The 18,102-nt window shown below is 48.7% G+C and overlaps 1 protein-coding gene across 5 annotated transcripts in view; it reads left to right on the top strand.

Moving 5' to 3' along the window:
- TTC39A (tetratricopeptide repeat domain 39A) overlaps positions 1–18,102 on the top strand; it is a 56,658-nt gene that overhangs the window by 9,192 nt on the left and 29,364 nt on the right. For 3 of the 5 annotated variants that reach the window (XR_013448193.1, XM_036108419.2, XM_036108426.2), the window contains exon 2: positions 10,106–10,213. Coding sequence is in view for 4 of the 5 variants with exons in the window: in XM_036108419.2 (XP_035964312.1) it covers positions 10,106–10,213 (108 nt within the window). In the remaining variant the exon portion in view is untranslated. Of the gene's footprint in view, positions 1–2,545; positions 2,688–10,105; positions 10,214–18,102 lie in introns of those variants that run through there. The other 2 variants (XM_036108422.2, XM_036108420.2) reach the window with 2 other exon arrangements.

Consider the following 18,102-nt stretch of genomic DNA (forward strand, 5'->3'; position numbering starts at 1 on the left):
AGAGATAGCACAAGTAGGCAGAGAGGCAGGCAGAGGGAGAGGGAGAAGCAGGCTCTCCGCTGAGCAGGGAGCCCGACGTGGGGCTCTATCCCAGGACCCCGGGATCATGACCTGAGCTGAAGGCAGCCGCTTAACCGACTGAGCCACCCAGTGCCCCTGCTGGGCATTTTAGATACAGGAATTCTTAATCCTCACAACCACCCTTTGAAGCAGGCAGTATTTCCGTTTTACTGATGAGGAGGTGGTTAAAAAGAGAAAAAAAAAACCCAAGAGAGGTGGTTAAAAGCGAGCATTAAATGAGATAGCCCGTGTTCTACACTTAACATGTGTTGTGTGTAATAAGCCTTCGGTGAACATCAGTTATTATTATAATCATTACCTCAGAGGGAAATGGTAAAGTGCTAGGCCAAATGTTGGTATTCTGTGATTCATCAGAAACAGAGATGTCTGACCAGACCGGACCCTCCAAAAGCTCCCAGTCTAATGGCAGAGACAATCACATACACACCTCACTCCACCACCATCACACACAGATGGTGTGGTGTCAGCCCCCGGTGATGAGGTTAGGTCATAGGGGGTTAGGGCAGTGTGTACCCAGGAAGCCCCTTACCCAGCCAGGGAGGGAGGGCTTTCTGGAAGATGTGCTGTCTGAACTGAAACCTGCAGGGCGAGTAGGAGTTTGGGCATATGTCAGGCTCTTAATAAATGTTGGTCAAATGCAATAAAGATTTACCTGTAACTAACAGCGTAAAGCTTCAAAACCATTCACTCACCTGGCCCTTACTGGGGCTCTGGGAGGACTCTGGCAGTTTTATATTGGTAAATTTGTATTCTTTTTTTGAAAAAGAAGGCTTCCAATTGTAAGCTTCTGGATCAAACCCTGATTAAATGAATGAATAATAAGTGACAAGGGAGGAAGGTGTGTCCCAGGTGGAGGGATGAGCATGTACAAATGCCCAGAGATGGGCATGGCATGCGATAGGGTGCCCCAGCCTCATTACTGAGGCTCCTCTTCATACACATGGCTGGTCTTCTCACCAGCCTCACAAACACCAGCTGACATGGGTGTGCCTCTGCCCACCCCCATTCTGCTTTCACCCATGCTGTTCTCCCATCTGGTACACCCTCTCCACGACTTTATTGTGTATAAACATTATAAACTTCAAGGCTCAACTGTGTGCCCACCTTCTCCAGGAAGCTCTCGCCCCACCCCTCCAGTCTATGTTGCACTCCTGATCTGGATTCCTCCAGATGATGGTGTATGTCATCATAGCCTGCTCCTTGTAGTTAATTACCTTTTCTGTGCCCATGTCTGAGAATGCCAGACATAGGATGATCCTTGCAAGTGAACATCTAGCCTCTGTTCACATATGGGCAGGATAAGAACTCACCACCTTTCCAGACCACCTGTGAGATTTAAACAGTGATCTTCTAAACCTCTCCCCTCTGCCACCAGGCCCAATCTACCTGGCTTTCCCGGGACCTAGTCCGCAGCCTTCTTCCTACCAGGCCTGCCTCTACAGGCTCCTCCTGCTTCCTCTTCTGACATCCTGGAGCTAAGGGTTGCTCCAGGGGCGCTGGAGTCCCTCCTCCTCCTGTCCCCTGCCTTTGTAAAGGGAGAGTTCTAATGGCAGCAACGTGCTCTGATGAGTCATGGTTAAGAGTATCTGGGGCCTGGAAGTGGTGGCTGGTTAACGCTTCCTGGACCAGTGGCTCATTGTGCCAGAAGGCCAGGTGGGCTTCATCCCTGGTCCTAGACAGATACCTTAGGGTGTGCACACAGTGAGCATTTGAGGAGTGTTATGGGTGACTTCATATAGGGGTTGGGGACTCAGAGGGGAGAGGAGCAAGGGGGAAAGAGAGACAAGAGTGTCCACCCTGGAGTCAGGAGGGCCAGTTCCAATCACAACTTGCCATTTATTAGGTGAGTTAACTTGAGCAAGTCACAAACTCTCTGCCTCGTCTCTGTAAAATGGCAGCTAGGGGGATGATTTGAGAAGGCGAGTGTGAACTGTGTGAGCACAGTGAGTGCTAAACTGCGTTATTTTCTGCCTTCTTGTGTGCTGCACGCAGTCAGTCAGGGGGCAAAAGGAAATATTAAAACCCAAGCCTGACTCTGGAGGCTGTGTCTTTCTCAGCATGAATGCCCCCCCACCAATGCAGTAGGATGACGAAGGGCTCAGGTGGGGGCCGCTGCGAGCGGGAGCTGGGGGGGAGGGGAGAGTGACAGGGAGGTGGACCTCAGGTTTAAGAGAACTTTCTGGCCACAAATAGGTGGGGCTGTGTGAGGAAGGAGCGAGCTCCGGCCCCTGGGGGCTGCGCAGCGGCGGCACTCGGCATGGGCCCGGGAGACCTTGGGCGCCCGGGCCTCTCACCTGTGAGAGCTGAGGGTGGGGGCGCATCCCGCGGCCGCCCCCCGCCCAGCCTCCGCCTCCAGTCGGCCGCAGACGGGCGGCGGCTGCGGCCCCACTCCGCGGGCAAGCGGACCGAGGCCCGGCCCGGCCCCGCCGCCTTCCCCGCCCCCGGCGCGCCCCTCCCCGGCCGCGGCGTCTGCGGCTCGGCCGCACAGCGCCCGGCTCGGGGTTCCGGCGGCAGCACCTGGGCCGCGGCTGGCGTCCGGCGGGGGCACCCTGCCCGCCCCCCTCCGCGATGAGCTCGGCGGACGCCGCGGACTCCCTGCCCGCGGGGTAAGTGCGCGGCGGGGGCGGCCCCGTGGGGAGGGGGACGGGCGCGGGGCCCGGCCTCCCCCGCGCCTCCGGCCCGCACTGCGGCTCCCAGCCCCCCACCCCACCCCAGCCCCCGGCCTGGCGCTCCGCCCGGCCTCCGGGAACCGCCGCCGCCGCCGGGGAGCGGGGAGGGGGCTGCGGACGCTCGCGCCCGGGGAGTAGAGGCTCCGGGGATCCTGGGGCGGGCACTCCCCTCTGGGTCCCAACTTTCTCACGGAGCTGTAGTAACGGCCACGTCAGAGCCGCCTTCCTCCCCTTGTGGCGTTTACACCTGTGGTGGGCTCTGTTGTTTTCACCTCCGTTACAGTTGCGGAAACTGAGGCATAGCTCTTAAGTGGCTTGCCTTCCGTTACCCAGGAGGTGAGCGGTGGGCTTGGGATTTGAACCCAGCTCTCTCCGATGCCAGAGCCCCCACCCGCGTGCCATACTGCCTCATCTTCGGGATATCTGAAGGAGTTAAAAGGCTAAGATATGAATCAGCTGTGCCCATCGGGCGCAGCAGGAACTGGGGTAGTAAAGGTGGGTGTTGTCACTTCCAGTATGGCTCTCCTGCTCTTCCCCACCCCACTGAGGAACCCGGTGGAATCCCTGCACCGCCCCTGTAGCAGTGATCGCTGCTAGCAGCTGGGAGACCAGGAGCCGCTGGCCCTTTCCTGGGCGCCCGTGAGTAGGGGGCGGCTCCTGAGGGCCCAGCTGGGCAGTTGCCGGGTGGAGATCCGGCTCAGGTGAGCTGGGAGGTGTGCCCGCCCTACCTGGAGCCTCACCACCAGGGACAATATTTGCCAAGGGCCTCAGAGCTAACATGTGAACAGGGAGGTGAGGGGGGCTGGTGCCAGCCGCAGCTGGAGGCCTCCACAACGCCTGTGTGTGCATCCCGGCTGAGGGCTTAGAAGTTGGGTCACTGAGGGACACTCTGGCCCCCGGGACGGTTGCCTGGTGAGTTTTTCCCTGACCATGTTTGTTGTAGGATTTGGGCCACATCCTTTATCCTCCCTGGACTTCTGGTCTCTCCTTTGGAAAATATAGGGAGGCCAGGCCTGGCTGCTCCCTTCCTGCTCTGAGCTGAAGTCTGTACATCTGGAGCCTGGTTAGGTCCCTGTGCCCAGCCCTGACTAAGCACCACCCTAGTGTGCCCAGAAAAGAAGCTGCCAGGAGAGAAGGCAGGCATGGAACAGGGCACCTATCAAAGAATACTGAACTCCCAGGCTAGAAGCCACATCCATCCCTCTTCCTTGCACACTCATATCCCTGCCTGAGTCCACTCTCCAACTGCAGGCCCCTCTGGCCGCTCCCTGGGCCTTTAGGGCAGCAAGCTCAGTCTTCCAGCACTGGTGGATCTTCCTCATACTGAACCATACCTGCCCCGCACTGCATGCCCTCCAGGTCCCTCTCTTCTTTGAGGCCACACAGGTCCATCTGCCCCTATCTCTGGTCAGTGCCATCCCGGTGGGGTCTGAGCAGAACAGAGGCAAAGCAGTTCCACCTTCACAATAGGTACTCAGTCACTCAACAAACACTCCCAAGGCCTGCTCGGGGCCCAGCCCAGTATATGAGGGTCAGTGGTAAACAAACCAAACTTTAAATCTCCACCACTTTAAAAATTATGAAATATTTTAAGCCTTCAGAAAAATATAGCAAATAATAAAATAAACTCCATGCCCTTGCCACCAGCTTTTTCAGATGTCAACATTATGCCCACTTATTTCATATTCTTCTTGTTAAGAAATAAATTATAGCAGAGACTTTTGAAGCCTCTGTGGACCCTCTCCTCTGCCCTCTCCAGAGATAATTGCCGTCCTGAATTTTGATTTTGGCATTTGCATTTTTATCTTTTTAATTTTTTCTATTTGAGTATAGCTGACGCACAATGTTACATTAGCTTCAGGTGTACAAGCATAGTGATTCAACTTCTCTGTATTACCCTGTGCTCACCACAAGTGTAGCTGCCATCCGTCATCCTACAACACTATTACAATATCATTGGTTTTGTCATTCTGTTTTTATTCTTTCGCTGAGTATGTATAAGTCTAAGAAAATGAAGCTTGTTCTGACTTCAAAATTTTTATATAAATGGAGTCATCCAGCATGAATCATTCTGCAGCTTGCTTTTTCTCACTGAGCTTCAGGTTTCTGAGATGTAGCCTTCTTGATCCTTGCAGCTCTGGTCCCCACTTTCCCTGATGTATGATATACCACCCAATGTAGGGTCCCGCATTTATTTGTTTATCGGCCTTCTTGATGGACATTGAGGTGGTTCCCAGAGTCTTGCTATTCAAACAGTAAATACTCTCAAAGGTCGTCCTTTGCGCATATGTGAGTTTTCTTTTCGGTTGCCCCACAGGAGTGGAATTGCTGGGTCATAGGATATGTACACTCCATGTTTTAAAGTTATTTAGTTTTCTTATAAAAGCAATGTTTCTTCAGACATAATGGAAACACATATTCGTACAAACGGGAAACACAATCTCGTAGAAAAAAAGTAACAATGGCTAACATTTCTTTTTTTTTTTTTTTTTAAGATTTTATTTATTTGCGAGAGAGAGAATGAGAGACAGAGAGCATGAGAGGGAGGAGGGTCAGAGGGAGAAGCAGACTCCCTGCCGAGCAGGGAGCCCGATGTGGGACTCGATCCCAGGACTCCAGGATCATGACCTGAGCCGAAGGCAGTCACTTAACCAACTGAGCCACCCAGGCGCCCAACAATGGCTAACATTTCTTGAGTACTTTTACTTTACTTTGCTTTACATTGTCTCAGTCATTCTTCTCAACAACCCTAGGAAGTAGGAACTGCCATTCTCGTTTTCTTGATGAGGACACTGAGGCTCATAGAGGTTAAAGAACCTTCCCAAGTTTCTCTAATGAGTAATTGCTGAGCTGCAGTTTGCGGCCAGGGTTTTCTGCTTTCAGAACTCTTGAAGGCCACACTGCGTGACGCCCTGTCACATCACTCCATGCCACATCATACTCACTTCATTCACAGCTAAGGGGGATTCTTGGAAGGAGAGTCACAATCATGTGCAATTGAGAGAGGTCACTTTGGGATGGGTCCCCGTGGACAGATCCCCTCCCAGCCCCACACCCTGGACAGAGTTCCTCCTAAATGGTGAAGCAGGGAGGAAAAGCCACCTCTGGCTCCAGTCTGCTTCCTGAGTGACTTCCTTGCACTGCGTCTGCTGCCCCAGTGGGGATGGAGAGGTCCCCCTGCTCCATCCATCCTGTGCATCAGGTGTCAGGGTAGCAGCTTCCAGACAGACAAAAGCCGGGAAGGGGGAGGGAAGAGGAGAGTGGGGTGACTCCAGGCCGCCTGACAGCTCCCTTCTCACTCCAGCCTCAAGCCTCCCTCCCCTACGATGCCAAAGCTCCTGGCATTGGTCACCAGCCCTGCTCCATGCTCCATCCAGCTCAGCGGCACCCCAGTGTCTCGGGTTCTCCAAGGCACAGTGGAAAGGCCACCATCAACCCCTCAGGAGCTCAGTAATGTATTAACCTGGGCTGGCAAGGTGGCTTGGAGCAGAAAGGCCTTGAAGACACAGGACAGCCTGCAGAGAAGTGGGGACCTCAGTCACAGCCAGGGGAGGAGAAAGGTTTGGCAAGCTTGCTTTTTTTGGAAAGCATTTCTGTCTTCTCCCTAGGTTCCTTATCTTCATTGTCTTTGTCTCCTTATCTGTCAAATGCAGATAAGCACGCCTGCCTCTGGGCTGGTGGGAGAATTGAAACAAGGCAGTCATCAGTTTAGAACCTGAAGTGAGAATCTCATGGTGAAGGGGTGGTTATTAATGCCATCATTAAGTCAAATGGGACCAGTGTCCCCAGCCTTCCTGAGCTCCCCAGCCAGCCAGGACATCCCCACCTCACACCACTTAGCAGGCCTTCCAGAGCCTGTCCTGCCACCTCGCCTGTATGGCTCGTGCCTCTTTATCACTATGGTGTCATGACTCTAGCTCCTTGCTTGCCTTTTTCCCCTTCTTGGACTTCTTTTCCCATTTTGTCCTCAGATCAGTGCCATCTTTTCCAGAAAGCTTCGTCGAGTGCCCTGTCTCCACTTCTGGGCCATCAGTGATCCCCATGATTGCAGCCTTGATGGTTCTGGCTTTCATTGCCTCTGCCTGCATCTGTCACTTCTGTAGACTGTGAACTCTTCAAGAGCAGGGCCGGGTCTGGGCCAGAACCAGAGATTAGTGGGTATCTGTGGGAGCAAAGGAAGGAGGAAATCAGCCCCAGGGCCACCCCAAAGCAGCTCCCAGTCTGGAGAGGTCACGTCAGACCCACCTTACTGCAGTTAAGCAGAAGAGGTACTGGGGCTGCCAAGGGAGGGAATGCCCCTCTGTGCTATGGGTCCACCTGTCTTTCTCTCCACATAGAGCGAACAGGCAGAACGTCTTGATGGGAGGCAGAGGTGGTGGTGGCAGTAGGGTGTATGCAGAAATGGGAGGTAGGCTCTTGGCTCTGGAGTTCTTTAGAGATGGTCATAAGCCAGGACAATGGACTTGACTTCTTGGAGCTGAGCTGGTGGGTGGACACTGGCTTAGGCAGAAACTTGGTTAGAACCCATGCTTGGGCATGTGATCGTGGCCTGGTCACCTCTCCTCTGTGCCTCATCTATAGTGGGGATAATAATCCTACTTCACAGGCTTTGTGAGGGCTCAAGGAGAGAAGCCCAGTTAAACGCTCAGGGCGGTAGGTGCTCACTGCCTCTTCACCCGTTCATCCAACAGAGTGGGCAGACTGAACACCAGTCACTAGGCTAAGCCCTGGGCACAAAGGAAGACACTGTGCCTATCTCATGAAGAAAGGGACAGGGGCTGCTTCTGGTGGGGCCTTTTCTGCCATAGAAAGAAAGTTGGTCTTTATCCTAAGAGTAATAGGAAGCCAGTGAAGGATTTCAAGTTCAGAAGTGACATGGTCAGATTTGGGTTTTAAACAGATAACTTTGGCTATTGTGAGAAGGATGGGTTAGAGGGAATAATGCTTCCGTCATTCTCCCTTATAAAAACTCCCTAGAGGCTACGTGGGTTACTTCAGCCATCCTTTAAAATACATTCCTGAGCTCACACAGAAGTAACAGAAATCCTCTCAAGCCAAGAATAAAAAGGATGCTGAAATCGGGCTGATAAATGAGATGAAGTCTCAGCAACATGAGGGTGTTGACAAATTCCAGAAATCCAGAACCTTGAGTTTTAATGACCACTCAAGGGATGATAAGTAAGGAGTTGGGCCGACCCAGTGACAGTGTGAGGAGTTGAAACCTAGCCCTCCTACCACCACCACATGCATCTGGAACCTTCAGAGGGCTACCCCCTCAGCAAATAGACCAGAAAGAAATAGCCACCTTCCCACAAAATGTGGGACAACAGGTCTGGTGGAGAAATTTATAAATACGAATCTGCCCTCACACAAATTTTGTGTTTGAAGACATACTCCCTTTGTGGTCCTGGAGATACTAACCCAAAAAAGTAACTTAAGTATCATCGGATGGTAGCACCCCAGGGAATCTGGCCAAAGTAAGTGAAAATCCTCTCTGGAGGAATAGATTCTTCTCCTAAGATCCCTTTGGGATCAGCCAAATAAATAGGAGCTCATGGTAAAATTACAAAACACAAGGAAACAAGTCATTGTGAGCAGTAGACACCCAAATCAAGAAACAACAGAATTTGTTTCCCTGGGAGTCTAAGATGCTAGAATTAAGATCTAGAATATAAATATTTTAATAAACATGTAAAGAAATCAGAGATGGACTTGAAACAATAAGCAGGGAACAAAACACTGCCCCAAATGACCAAGGAGATTTGAAAAGGAAACAAGTGGAATTTCTGGAAATGTGAAAGATAATCATTGAAATTAAAAACTCAGGAAAAGTAGCAGATCAGACACACCTCAAGAGAATTAGTGAAATGGAAGATCTGAAGAAATTACTGAGAATCTCACGGAGTCAAAGAGATGGCAAGAAGAGCGTTAAGAGACTTGAAATATTGAGCAAAACAGTCCAACAGAGAGAAGGGGTAGGAGGGGCGAGAGCGGAAGGGGCAGTCTTCCATCAGACCCAGGTGGGGGTGATGGTGGTGCCCTGGAGCTCACTGGGCTCAGAAGGGGCTGGGTTGAGAGATGGTCAGGAGGCAGAACTGACAGAGCTCAAGGAGAGGGGTGTATTAGGGCTGACTCTCAGATTTCTGGCTTGAGAAACTGGGTAGAGGAGTGTCATTTATTAAGATGGCAAAGACTAGGGGAGAACAGCTTTGGGAGAATGAACAAGAGTTCAGTTTTGAACAAGATACATGTTTTGATTTGCCGGGACGATCCGCTGCTGCATCATGGAGGAGGAGATATTCGAGCTGGACCCTAAGGCATGTGTAGACTTTTATCTGGTAGAAAGGGGCTCTCTCTCAACTAACTTTTGGGGAAGGATCTCCTTTTAGTGAAGTCATCGAGGCCCCTTTTGAAATCTTCTCTCAAAAGAGACTCCTTGAGAAGAGATGTCCTCAAGACCATCCTCAAGATAGGACTTTTGGGATCTCCTAGTTTAATCTCTTATTTTTCAGATGGGGAAGCTGAGACCCAGAAGGGTCAAGGATTTGTTCTTCTCGTTCAGTCATTTTTTTTTCCATTCATTTAACAGATACTTATCAAAAGCCCACTTTGTACCAGATACTAGATGCCGGGGATACAGCAGTGAACAAAACAAGGATTCTTGCCCTTGGGAAGCTTATTTTTAGTGGAGGGAGACAGACAATAAGCACAAAATAAGTAAAAATAAATAATAAATAAAAATAAAAGTGTGTGTGTGTGAGGGTGATGAAAGCCATAGAGAAGTATAAGGACTAGAAGATGGTCTGGTCCACTGAAATGCCGTTGGGAAGGTGACCCTTGAGGATAAAGGGCCCTGGACAGGCCTTACAGTCTGCTGCACACTACAGCCCATTGTGACAGAGCTTCTGGGGTTCTAGAGTGCAGGCCCGAGGAGGGCAGGAGAAGTCCTGGAGAAGGAGGAGGGAAAAGGACTGAAGTGGGATTCAGTGGGTGGGCTGTGCCCCCCTGGGGGGGGCAGAAAAGCCTGATGGGTCAGAAGGGCCATAAAGACTCCCTTTACCCTTGTGAGGGGTAAGATAAATTTGTTCCTGAGGCTTCCTTGCCCTCCATCCTCTGCTCCTCCCCAATCCCCTCCACCAGATCTCAGATGACACCCCCATTCTGCTCTCCTCCCATCTTTAGGAACACTTAGAGGTGGGTCCAAGTTGTCTTTGTGTCCCAGTACAGAGTGGGCAACCTGGAAGAGCTTGTGACAGGCACCCAAGGCCCACAGGGAGGTCGCATGGGCTCTGTGGGGCTCAGTTCCAGCTTGGAGTGGGGTTGAGGTCTCCTGGTCACTTGAGTGTCTCTCCCAGCAGGACTTCTGTGAGCAGCCTCCATGAGGCCCTGGACCAGTGCATGATCGCCCTGGACCTCTTCCTCACCAACCAGTTCTCAGAAGCACTCAGCTACCTCAAGCCCAGGTGAGGCTTAAGCCTAGGTTGGGGGTGGGGGCCCCGGGGTGTATGTGTGCACGCGTGCACACACCTGGGTACACTCGGGACTCCACGTGTAGTGGAGGGATGGGGGGAGTTGTCTGGTCATGCAGAACTAGAAGTCTTATGTAAGAGGAACCCCGTGTAACTGACTGCCTTCAGCCTTCTGGGTCACCATGACCCTCTGAGAGTCCCATAAAAGTAGGGGCTCAGGCTCCCCATTCTACAGCCCTGAACAGCCAGGCCCTCCCCAAGGTCATTGTGACTTCCTTCCTTTTAGGTTCTCATGGCCTCTTCCACTTTGGTTTCTTGTTCCCACTGAATCCACTCGGGGTTTCTCCCCTGTCAGCTCTAACACAGCTGCTTTTCCTCATTTTTCCCCAGAGCACTAAAGATTTGAGTTGCTGTTACTCAAGCCCTTTAGGGTAATAATGTCGGTTAATCATTTAGCCATTTCTTCCAGTGTTTACTGCCTTCTTGCTAAATAATATGCTTATACTACTCTTCCTTTATCACTTTTTTCAGTTTTTTAAAAAGATTTTATTTATTTGTCAGAGAGAGAGAGAGTGAGCGTGCGCATGCTTGAGCACAAGCAGGGGGAGCGGCAGGCAGAGGGAGAAGCAGGCTTCCCGCTGAGCAAGGAATGGGATGCGGTCCCAATCCTAGGACCCCGGGATCATGACCTGAGCCGAAGGCAAATGCTTAACCCACTGAACAACCCAAGTGTCCCCTTTTTTCAACTTTTTAAAGACAAATTGAGATAGAATTCATACACCATAAAATTATGTTTTTTACCTTTTACTTTTAAACATCTATTGGTAAACAAGAATTTAGCTTTCTTACTTTTTTTGTAATATAATAGTTCATTTTTTTAAAGTTGGTCATGTCTTTTTTTTAATTAACAAATAATGTATTATTTGTTTCAGGGGTACAGGTCTGTGATTTATCAGTCTTACACAATTCACAGCGCTCACCATAGCACATACCCTCCCTAATGTCCATCACCCAGCCACCCCATCCCCCCCACCCCCCTCCACTCCAACAACCCTCAGTTTGTTTCCTGAGATTAAGAGTCTCTTATGGTTTGTCTCCCTCTCTGGTTTCATCTTGTTTTTTTTCCCTCCCTTCCCCTATGATCCTCTGTCTTGTTTCTCAAATTCCTCATATCAGTGAGATCATATGATACTTGTCTTCCTCTGACTGACTTATTGCGCTTAGCATAGTACCCTCTAGATCCATTTGCAAGATTTCATCTTTTTGATGCTGTATAATATTCCATTATATATTTATACCACATCTTCTTTATCCATTCATCTGTTGATGGACATCTGGCTCTTTCCATAGTTTGGCTATTGTGGACATTGCTGCTATAAACATTGGGGTGCATGTGCCCCTTCAGATCCCTACATTTGTATCTTTGGGGTAAATACCCAGTAGTGCAATTGCTGGGTCATAGGGTAGCTCTATTTTCAACTTTTTGAGGAACCTCCATACTGTTTTCCAGAGTGGCTGCACCAGCTTGCATTCCCACCAACAGTGTAGGAGGGTTCCCCTTTCTCCGCATCCTCGCCAACATCTGTTGTTTCCTGACTTATTAATTGTAGCCATTCTGACTGGTGTGAGGTGGTGTCTCAGGTTTTGATTTGGATTTCCCTGATGCCGAGTGATGTTGAGCACTTTTTCATGTGTCTTTTGGCCATTTGGATGTCTTCTTTGGAGAAATGTCTGTTCATATCTTGTGCCCATTTCTTGATTGGATTATTTGTTCTTTGGGTGTTGAGTTTGATAAGTTCTTTATAGATTTTGGATACCAGCCCTTTATCTGATAAGTCATTTGCAAATATCTTCTCCCATTCTGTCAGTTGTCTTTTGGTTTTGTTGACTGTTTCCTTTGCTACAGAAGCTTTTTATCTTGATGAAGTCCCATTAGTTCATTTTTGCCCTTGCTTCCCTTGCCTTTGGCGATGTTTCTAGGATGAAGTTGCTGTGGCTGAGGTTGAAGAGGTTGCTGCCTGTGTTCTCCTCAAGGATTTTGATGGATTCCTGTCTCACATTTAGGTCTTTCATCCATTTTGAGTCTATTTTTGTGTGTTGTGTAAGGAAATGGTCCAGTTTCATCCTTCTGCATGTGGCTGTCCAATTTTCCCAATACCATTTGTTGAAGAGACTGTCTTTTTTCCATTGGACATTCTTTCCTTCTTTGTCGAAGATGAGTTGACCATAGAGTTGAGGGTCCATTTCTGGGCTCTCTATTCTGTTCCATTGATCTATGGGTCTGTTTTTGTGCCAGTACCATACTGTCTTGATGATGACAGCTTTGTGATAGAGCTGGAAGTCCAGAATTGTGATGCCGCCAGCTTTGCTTTTCTTTTTCAACATTCCTCTGGCTATTCGGGGTCTTTTCTGGTTCCATACAGATTTTAGGATTATTTGTTCCATTTCTTTGAAAAAAGTGGATGGTATTTTGATGGGGATTGCATTGAATGTGTAGATTGCTGTAGTTAGCATAGACATATTCACAATATTTGTTCTTCCAATCCATGAGCAGGGAACGTTTTTCCATTTCTTTGTGTCTTCCTCAATTTCTTTCATGAGTATTTTATAGTTTTCTGAGTACAGATCCTTTGCCTCTTTGGTTAGATTTATTCCTAGGTATGTTATGGTTTGGGGTACAATTGTAAATGGGATCGACTCCTTAATTTCTCTTTCTTCTGTCTTGTTGTATAGAAATGCAACTGATGAATTTAGCTTTCTTATACCCCTGCCCTACCTCCCTTCCCTCATCCTCCTCTCATCATTATATCACAGTATCTGGCTAAATCAATAATGTTTACATTATTATAATTTGGTAACTAATGCTCATTGCAGAGACAAGTTATACATTGTAAGATTACATTTCCTTTCTGGAGTTAATAATTGTCTTGTCTTTTCATTTGCCTAATTTGCTATATACATTTATCCTGAACTCTTTCTAGCCTTTTCCCTCAAACCTGTCCCCTGGAAGACAGATGTGTCTATCGGCCACCTCCCAGCTATCTCCTAGAAATCCCTTTGCTCCTCTCCCGTTTCCTTGACCTGGCTTTTTCTCTGGGATCCTCCCTCATTTTACCACAGTGTGTCCTCCAGAAACTTCCTAGGAAGGAGTTGCATGAATATAATTTCTCCCCCCTCAGAATTTTGAAGGCATTGCATCCCTGTTTTCTAGCATCTACTGTAACCATGGGAACCCTAATTTCTTCAAACTTTGCATGTGATCATTTTTTCTTCCCCAGAAATGTTTAGAATCTTCTCTTTTATTCTTGCAAATCTGAAATTTCACAATGATGTGCTGAAACATAGGTCTTTTATTTGGAGCCTTTCAGTTCTGGGACCTTCTCTAGCATGACCACTCCATGTTCTGTCTCCCTTTCTCAGGCTTTCTTTAAGTCAAACACTGGACCTCCTGGACCCGTCCTCTTCTAAGCCTCCTGTTTTCCCTCTAATTTTGCATTTCTTTCTCTTTTTTTTCCTCTTATTTGGGGGAGATTTCCTCAACCTTATCATTAAATCCTTCTATTGAGTTAGAAGAGATCCTTCTATTTTCTTTTTTTCTGTGATCATATGATTAATTTCCTTGTACTCATTGTTGTCTGAATGTTCTTTTTTTCCCTAAAACATTTTATCCTTGGTTTATAGATATACTCTGTTCTTTGTGTATATTTCTGAAATATGAGAGTCCTTAGGATAGGGCCTGGCATATAGTAAGCACTCTAGTAAATATTTGTTGTTATTATCACAGAATATTGTCTCTCAAATATTTTAATTTTTTTCCTGTATAATCTTGGCTTTCTCCAGATTCCCTTTTTCTGTGTAATGGGGGAATCTTCTGGTGCGGGCTTTTCTCAAATGCCTGATGGCCCCTGGTTGTCTGGTCGTATTTAAGAGCTAGTTCTTGTCCTTGTAATTGGTGGGATTGGCTTTTGGATGACCCAGCAGTCCCCACACCTTATCCCCACCCTTTGAGGGGATCTGGGCTTGAGATGGGGCAGGGGCAGGTCTGCAGCAACAGTGTCGCCACCATCTGAGGTTGGCCAGGCTCCATCTTGCTGCATCCCTGAACATCTACGTTCCCTTCCCAGTATTCTTTTTTAAGATTTTATTTATTTATTTATTTGTCAGAGAGAGAGAGCACAAGAAGGGGGAGTGGCAGACAGGGAGGGAGAAGCAGGCTCCCTACTGAGCAAGGAGCCGATGTGGGGCTGGATCCCAGGACCCTGGGATCATGACCTGAGCCGAAGGCAGACGCTTAACTGACTGAGCCACCCAGGCGCCCCTCCCTCCCAGTATTTTTGAAAGACTCCCCAGCTCCACTTTCCTTCTGGTCATTACCTGTCCCTAAGCAGGCTCCTCCCTACCACCTCCCTCCACACCTTTCACACCCTCTCCCCACAGCCCCCTTGTGTGGAGGGGCTGCCTCACCCTCCCTCACCTCAAGAGGGCACTCTACCACAAGTCCTACAACTCAGGCCTGACAGCTCAGGCCCCGGAGAGGAAATCCTTGCCCTGAACGAAGGAGACACTACGGAGAGACCAGCCTTTCCATGAGGCTACCTTTTAATGTCATACTTAAGGCAGTGAAGCTGCCCCTTAGCCCCTGCCCCATTCCAGAAAAGAATCTTTCCTTTCTTTTTCAGTTTAAGAGCGTTCTCTCTGAACAGTAGATGTTGTTAGCACACTCCCAACCCACATCCCCATTTTGACAACCAAAAAATGTTTCAAGAAATTGCCAGATGCTAGGGAGTCAGGGGGAGACAGGAAAAATATCTCCCCATCTTTATTAAGAAGCACTGGTCTAGGGGAAATAATTCTTGCTAAAAATGGCCTCCCCTCTTCATTTTTAGCCATCGAAGTTTCAAAAGATGCTGGGGTCCAGTTTCATTCACTGTTCCTCATTGTGCAAGGTCCTCAGGGATAATGGACTCATCAAGCTCCAAGCCTCATGCCCCAGCCTGGGCATCTGTTTTGTGTGTTTGTCACTTCTATGAGTAGCTTCTAGTTTATTTTATTTTGCTGCTTGCTGGTAGAGGAGGGAAGGGGTGGAGGCCACTAGGCTTAGCTGACCTCCACATGGCCGAGGAGTCCCAGGTCCCAACACCCTGCTCTTCTGACGGCTCTTCCAGTGCCCTCCCCAACTTGACAGCTGGTCTGGGCCTAGAAGGTAGGACCCCAGTGAGCATCATGTCCCAGAGCTGGGTTTCGCTCAGAGGTGAGGGGGCTCTTACTCTCAGGGGTCAGGATTCTATAAGCAAACAAGAACCTGTGGATTGTAAACTAACTTGGGGTGCCTGAGGTTTGGAGAGTTGTCCTACCCCGTATCTGCTTCACAGATACTGCATTTGTTACAGATCGAAGGTTTGTGGCAAGCCTGCCTCAAGCAAGTCTGTCCGCGCCATTTTTCCAACAGCATTTACTCACTTTGTGTCTCTGTGTTATATCTGGTAATCCTTGCAATATTTCACACTTTCCCATTATTACTATATTTGCTGTGGTGATCTGTGATCAGTGATCTTTGATGTTACTATTGTAATTGTTTTGGGCCACCACCATGTAAGACAATGAACTTAATCAATAAATGTTGTTTGTGTTCTGACTGGTCCACTGACCAGCCATTCCCCCCTCTCTTTCCTTCTCCTTGGGACTCCCTATTCCCTGAGACACAACAATATTGAAATTAGACCAGTTAACTTCAGGGCCTGCCGTGGCCCCTGAGCGTTCAGGTGAGAGGAAGAGTTGCACGTCTCTCCCTTTAAATTAAAAGCTGGAAATGACTAAGCTTAGTGAGGAAGGCATGTCAAAAGCCAAGACGGACTGAAAGCTAGGCCTCTTGCACCAAACAACCAAGTTGTGAAAGCAAAGGAAGAGTTCTTGGAGGAAATTGAAAGTGCTACTCCAGTGAACACACGAATGATAAGAAAGTCAGCCAGCCTTACTGCTGAGGTGGAGAAAGTGTGAGTGGTCTGGATAGAAGAGCAAACCAGCCACCACATCCTCTTAAGCCAAAGCCTGACCCAGAGCAAGGTCCTCGCTCTCCTCTCCTCTGTGAAGGCTGAGAGAGGTGAGGAGGCTGCAGAAGGAAAGTTGGAAGCAGCAGAGGTGGGTTCATGAGGTTTAGGGAAAGAAGCCGCCTCCATAACGTGGAAGTACCAAGGTGAAGCAGCCACCTGGGTGTAGACGCTGCAGCAGGTGATCTGGAAGCTCTGGCTCAGATCACTCATGACGGTGGCTACACTAAACAACAGATTTTCAGTGTAGACGGAACAGCCTTCTATTGAAAGAACATGCCATCTAGGACTTCCATAGCTAGAGAGGAGAAGTCAGTGCCTGGGCTTCAAAGCCTCAAAGGACAGGCTGACTCTCTTGTGAGGGGCTAATGCAGCTGTGACTTACAAGGTGAAGCTCATGCTCCTTTAGCATCCTGAAAATTCTGGGGCTCTTAAGAATTACACTAACTCTGGGGTACGTGGGTGGCTCAGTCGTTAAGCGTCTGCCTTCAGCTCAGGTCATGATCCCAGGGTCCTGGGATCAAGCCCCGCATCAGGGCTCCCTGCTCAGCGGGAAGCCTGCTTCTCCCTCTCCCACTTCCCCTGCTTGTGTTCCCTCTCTCGCTGTGTCTCTCTCTGTCAAATAAATAAAATCTTTAAAAAAAAAAAAAAAGAATTACGCTAACTCTATCTTCCTATACTCTTTAAGTTGAACAACAAAGCATGTCTATTTACAAGATGGTTTACTGAATATTTTAAGCCGAGTGTTGAGACCCACTGCTCAGAAAAAAAGATTCCTTTAAAATACTACTGTTCACTGACAATGCACCTGGTCACCCAAGAGCTCTGATGGAGCTGAATGGGCAATGAGATGAATGTTGTTTTCATGCCCGCTAACACAACATCCGTTCTGAACATCCATGGTTCAACGAGTCATTTCGACTTTCAAGTTGTATCACTTAAGAAATCTATTTCATAAGGCTATAGCTGCCATAGGGAGTGATTCCTCTGATGGATCTGGGTAAAGTAAATTGAAAAACTCTAGAGAATTCACCATGCTAGATGCCAGTAAGAACTTTGTGATTCATGGGAAGGGAAGAGGTCAAAGTATCAACATGAGCAGGAGTTTGGGAGAAATTGATTCCAACCATCATGGATGACTTGGAGGGGTTCCAGACTTCAGGGGAGGAAGTGACTGCAGCTGGGGTGGCAGGGGTGGCAGGAGCAAGAGATCTAGAAGTGGAGCCTGCAGGGGGGACTGCGTGGCCGCCCTCTCAGGATAAAACTTGAGTGGGTAAGGAGTTGCTTCTTACGGATGAACAAAGAAGGTGATTCCTTTTCTTTTTTTAAAGATTTCGTTTATTGATTTGAGAGAGAGAGCATACAAGAGAGCATGAGAGAGAGAGCATGAGCAGGGGGAACAGCAGAGGGAGAGGGAGAAGCAGGCTTCCTGCTGAGCAGGGAGCCTGATGCGGGACTCAATCCCAGGACCCTGGGATCATGACCTGAGCTGAAGGCAGATGCTTAGCCAACTGAGCCACCCAGCGCCCCAAATAAGGTGGTTTCTTGAGATGGAATCCACTCCCGGTGAAGATGCCATGAAGGTGGTTGAAATGACAACAAAGGACTTGCAATATCACATAAACTTAGCTGATAAAGCAGCAGCAGGGTCTGAGAGGACTGACTCCAATTTTGAAAGAAGTTTTGCTGTGGGTAAAATGCTGTCAAACAGCATCGAGTGCTACAGAGAAATTGTTTGTGAAAGCAAGAGTCCATCAGTGCAGCAAACTTCACTGTTGTCTTACGTTAAGAAATTGCCACAGCTTACCCATCCTTCTGCAACCACCACCCTCATCA

The sequence above is a fragment of the Halichoerus grypus genome, chromosome 5, assembly GCF_964656455.1.
Source record: "Halichoerus grypus chromosome 5, mHalGry1.hap1.1, whole genome shotgun sequence".
Taxonomy (NCBI): Eukaryota; Metazoa; Chordata; class Mammalia; order Carnivora; family Phocidae; genus Halichoerus; species Halichoerus grypus.